The 5,303-nt window shown below is 41.8% G+C and overlaps 1 protein-coding gene across 1 annotated transcript in view; it reads left to right on the top strand.

Annotated features, from left to right (window-relative positions):
* The window catches only part of ELP3 (elongator acetyltransferase complex subunit 3), a 96,874-nt gene that overhangs the window by 59,428 nt on the left and 32,143 nt on the right, over positions 1 to 5,303 (top strand). Inside the window, exon 11 of the mRNA XM_010002183.1 lies at positions 1,181 to 1,271. Coding sequence (XP_010000485.1) covers positions 1,181 to 1,271 — 91 coding nt within the window. The remainder of the gene's footprint in view (positions 1 to 1,180; positions 1,272 to 5,303) is intronic.

Genomic DNA, 5,303 nt, shown 5'->3' with positions numbered 1-5,303 from the left:
TGCTGAACCAAGATAAATTAAGCTAATTACATTACCAATTCCCCAAACCATCCTATTCTCTGTATTATTTTTTTTGTGATATTCTATTCTGTACCCTGTTGAATGCTTGCATAGATAACAGAAAAGGAGGAATAGTCGCCAAGGAATGTTTGAGCCCCGTTTTGAGACCAACCTGTTGTACAGTGTACAGAGTGTCTTTTACATTTGTATAGTCCTTATTTCCCTGTGGAATATATGACGGATTTTGGTTAAATAGTGGTGCACTTGGGCAGTGCTTTTATCAGAGGTGCCAGGGTTGCGTTTGAGCAAGGAGAGGGAGAAGGAGCCTTTGACATCACCGTGCAGCATCAGATAGAAGATGAGCATGGAGTGGGATGTACCAATAATATGCATGTTTCTTTTTCAGCTTGATCTGGATGCATAAATCATATTTTCTGTAAGGGATGGTATCCTGCTTTCCTAATTTTGAGATGGACAAACTGTCCTGGAAGGCAAGGGAGAGGCCAAGCCTGGTCTTGCTTCAATTTCCATTTTAGTACCTCCCTTGGAGTATTGAAGGAAGGAATTCTGACATTTTCAGACTTATGATTTACATTCCCATAGAAAGGCCTTAAACTTTCTGGCTGGGTTTTGCTGCAAATCATTTTCTAACAGAACTTTTTCACTTATAAGCAGTACCAATATAAAATTACTGTAATTATGATTAATTTTCCCCAATGGGCATTCAACTCGGAGACTGCAGAAATATGTGGTCTTGTTGCCAATTACTGGTCTCCAGCAAAGCATACCATGGAGGACATGTGACCTGGAGTCCCAGGCTTGGCTGAATGATCCTTTTTTTTTTTCTTTTTTTTTCTTTTTTTTTTCCCCAGACTTGTAAGTGAAAAACTAAGAGCAAAATTATAGCCTATTTCTCAGTATTGTAAAAGGCTAGTTTTGTTTTCAGTCCTTTTGTTAAAAGAAAATCTGTGGCTTTTTCCCTTCACTTTTTTTCCTGCTTTTAGTTGTGTTTTGCCTGTGTTACTTCTTATTCAACCAAAGACTTGAAATGAAATGTAATTTAGGTCAGTTCTGTGATCTGCTATTTGGAATCTTGGTCTAGGTGACTGTAATTGTACTTCATGGTGTATTGTCTGCAAATGCAGTTGTTTGAGTTTTTTGTTTTTCCTTTTATATGCAGAGATATCCCAATGCCATTAGTCAGCTCTGGAGTGGAGCACGGGAACTTGAGAGAACTTGCCTTGGCCAGGATGAAAGATCTTGGGACACAGGTAAAAGTATTTTTCAATTGATATTGATGGAGAGCTGCTCGGTGACTTTACACAAAGTAGCAAAGAGGAAAATAATGACCAGAAGACACAATAAGAGCCAGATTTACTGCAGAACTAAAACGATCTGCAAAGATCTTTCAAATAAGTGTTAAGGAGTATAAAGCACCTCAGTGATCCTTCTGAAGAGCTGCTTTTGTTTGGTTGATTTTTAGTTTAGCACTTTCACCTCCTTCTTGAAGGTACTTGGTAACTAGTTTGTGATGTTCCATTTTTTAAACAGAATGAAACCCTTAAATCAGAGAAAAGGCAGGAAGGTTTCTTTTTCATTTATGCTATTAGAAATTCCCTTCCTTTCTTTTTCCCACGCATGCACTTAAATGACTGAACAATTGGAAGAAAAACTCTTAGTCTGAGGCCAGAGAAATCTTACAAGAGAGATTTCAGCACAAACAAATGAGGCTTGATATTCTTTATATTTCTAAGGTCACAAAGAAGTACAAGTGGGCGTGGGGAGAAGGAAGGGGAGGGAGGAATTGTGTTTGTACTTGAAGTCAGAAAGAGGTACATACACCCAGTCTTGCTTTTTCTCTGAAGGTTTCTGCAGCAGTCAGCATTCACAGTGCCCCCCATGGTCTCCTCTGACACTGCTCACTGAACCTCCCTCCAAAACCTGGTTGTCACCCACAGTTTGCAGATCCTCCATGAAAGCAATGTTCAAGTTCTACCTTTCTTGAGATGTCCAACTTCTTGAGCAAAACACACAAACTGTCGTCTCCTTGAGACAGTTCCCAAGGGCTTTCATTGCTTTGGTGTCCTGGGGTTCAGGCAGGGGCAAGCCCTCACCACAGTTGTTCCATGTGTCTGTATTGTGATTTAGTGCTCCCTATTTCTAGCTCACCTTTTCCTAAAGAGGTTTGAAGGCATTACTGCATCCAGCAATAGCAAAGTCTTGGGCTGCTCCATGTGTGCCTCTAGTCCCACATTAGCTTGTGCTGCTGACCTATATTTTTGGTATTTAACATGCATTGTTCTCTAGACTACATCAAGCTCCTTGCTGCCTTTACCATCTCTCTTGGATGTTGCAGTGCCAAAGATCAGAAAAGAAACTCCAGACTGTCTTCCTTCCAGCTGGGCTTTCCGTACCACTTAATCTTTCCTAAGCTGCTGCCCTGGACTTTCTCTTTAAATCATTCCTTCTGGTCTCTCTCGAGTAGCAAGCCAGGGTTTGGCAGAGAACTTTGCCAGCCACAGAGGCTTCCATCCTTCCTACAGACTTTTCACTTCAAAACCAGACAGGGGAGACAACCTCCATGGTGCAGCTAAGCCTTTTCTGTTGAGCTTTTTAGGGCTACTAATGAACTCTTCCCTGGGTTTGATACTAAAACCACATCATTTGATCTGAACCTGATCAAGACCAGCAGGGATAGCTGATCCATGGCAGTCAGGGTTGAGCTGAACCATTAGAGGGCTTGTCAGGCTGGCAGTAATCACTTTTAGAAGAACCAAGTCTGTAAATATCTCTGCTGTGCAGATGATTATAGATTTTAATTTAGTGAGGCAGAAACACTGCAGCTGGTGAAAGGAGAAACTGAACAGTCTGCTGCAATATAGATTGAAATGTAAGGTACTGTTGTGTTTTTCTTGTGTCACAGGAGAAAACTGTAGCTGTTTGTTACTCTTGTCTCTGCTTGGAAAAGGAGAGGAAAAGGCCAAGAAAAGGATTTGCAGGGATCTTACATATTTGCAGGGTGAACGGTAAAGATCAGACAGCTCACCAGTCCTGGCAGTTGGGGCATCCATCTTTGGGGAATGCCTTCATGAGAAGTGTGTTTGAGGGATGGGGATCCATAGTGCCAACAATGCAACTTGTGTCTGTGGTTGTTGGAAAGAAATTATTCTTGAGGAGCCTGGTTGGAAGGATCAGATTCTGGCCATTGTAATTTCCAGCCACAGAGTGCAAATGGAGATATACAGTTGGGACAGAAAATTTTAAAGCAACATTCCAGGATATATTATCCATCATCAGTTCTGGGGTTCTTGGTGAAGAGAGGATATTGCTCTGCCTTTTACTGTGCTGTTTGTGTAGCTGGGAAATTATAAAGCTGGGAAAAACTTATTCACAGAAAGGAACTGGAATGGGCTGCCTAGAGAAGTGGTTGAATTACCATCCCTGAATGTGTTCAGAAACCATATAGATATGGTGCTTAGGGCCATGGTTTAGCAGTGGGCTGGTAGAACTGGGTTAGAAGAGTTAGAGTAAAGGTTGGACTGGATGATCTTACAGGTCTTTTCCAACCTGAATAATTCTATGATTCTGTGAAGAGTTTGTCTACCCTAAAATTCTGGTATGGCCATGAATCCTGGTTTTACCATAGCCCACTCCAAAAAACAAACACAAACCACCATTTTTTTCTGATATTTGAAGTATTGTTGCTTTATATTGATACTGGAATTTAAAGAATTCAGAGGAGGACAGGGCATGAGATAGAGCTGTGCTTGTTCTGGATACTCTTGTGTTTCTGTGAGAATTGGATTTTCACACATTCTTTCCCTGTTTAGATGTTCAGCTTTTGGCAATACATGGACAGGAAGGTGTTGTTGCTCTTAGAGCAATTTTAGCCCACTGGTGGAGGTTATCTTCTCTCCCTCCAAGCAGCACTAGCGGAATGGAATGAGCATTTGCAACTCAGCTGCTTTGAGAAAAACTGCTGTGGCTGCACTTTGCTGACAAAAGTTGGATTAAGCTTAGCATTGGCCCTTCTAATAGATCCACTGAGGCTTGAATGCATGTTGTCTTCCATAGTAGGAACACTTATATACACTCTTTGTTTAAGTGTGTGTGTATATATATATGTGTGTGTGTGTATATGTATATAAATATCTCACAACTGTTTGCTTATGGGTGCCAAATTAGTGAAATTCTGTTGACTTTGTGGAGAAGCACAAAAGTTTATGCAAGCTGTAACCAATCTCTGAAGCGCTGAGCTTGGAACCTTGTCTCCTCTTCTGTCTGATTTCTAAAGGAGGGAGGACTTCTTTTGGCTGTTTTGGCTTGCTCTGTTTCTGGTCATTAGCCTCAGTGATGCTCTGGATGCCAGATCTGTGTTAGCTTTACTTTCTGATACTTGGGTAGGACTTTGACAACAGCGTGGCCAACAGGTCAAGGGAGGTGATTCTGCCCCTGTACTCCACTCTTGTGAAACCTCACCTGGAGAACTCTGTCCCGTTCTGGAGGCTCAACACAGGAAGGACATGGAGCTGTACCTGAAGGGGCTACAGGAAAGCTGGAAAGGGACTTTTTGCAAGGGCATGGAATGCTAGGATATAGGGTAATGGTTTTGAACTGAAAGAGGGTAAATGTAGGTTAGATATTGGGAAGAAATGCTTTGCTGTGAGGGTGGTGAGACACTGGCCCAGGTTGCCCAGAGCAGCTGTGGCTGCCCCATCCCTGGAAGTGTTCAAGACCAGGTTGGATGGGGCTTGGAGCAACCTGGTGTAGTGAGAGGTGTCCCTGCCCATGACAGGGGGTTGGGATTAAATGGTTTTAAGGTCCAGCCAAACCATTCTATGATTCTATGAAAAGCAAGAAAAGGGTTGCTGAGATTAAAAAAATGGCTATTTAGGGACTCTGGTGCCTTAGGGTAGATTTTGCCAATGTTAGACCTTCCCAATGTGGAGTAGAAATAGATTGTGCTGGTCTTTTTTCCTCAGTATTCTTTCATGTGTTGACTTTGCCTACAGACCCTGCTGTTTGTGAATCAAAAGTGTATGTTTCCTTGTGAGCCATAGTGGTTGCTTAGTGAATTGATTTTTGCCAGCATGTCTTTCCATTTAGCACTAAGACCTCTTTCTGAGGTGTATTAGGGATGGATCAGTGAGCATTTTTATTTTGAAGTCTCTGCATTTGAAATTCATCCTTGCAACTTTGTGCTATTTCAGTTTAGTTCTGAACCAAATAGGTGGCTGGAAATCTGTATACTTCAGAGCTTAATGGTTTTTCCCCATGTAATTTCTTCCCCCCCACCTTTCTTT

The sequence above is a fragment of the Chaetura pelagica genome, unplaced genomic scaffold (assembly GCF_000747805.2).
Source record: "Chaetura pelagica isolate M959 unplaced genomic scaffold, ChaPel_1.0 scaffold107, whole genome shotgun sequence".
NCBI lineage: Eukaryota > Metazoa > Chordata > Aves > Apodiformes > Apodidae > Chaetura > Chaetura pelagica.
Note: the sequence above shows the minus strand (reverse complement) of the source record. Positions and strands in the feature narration are given on the sequence as shown.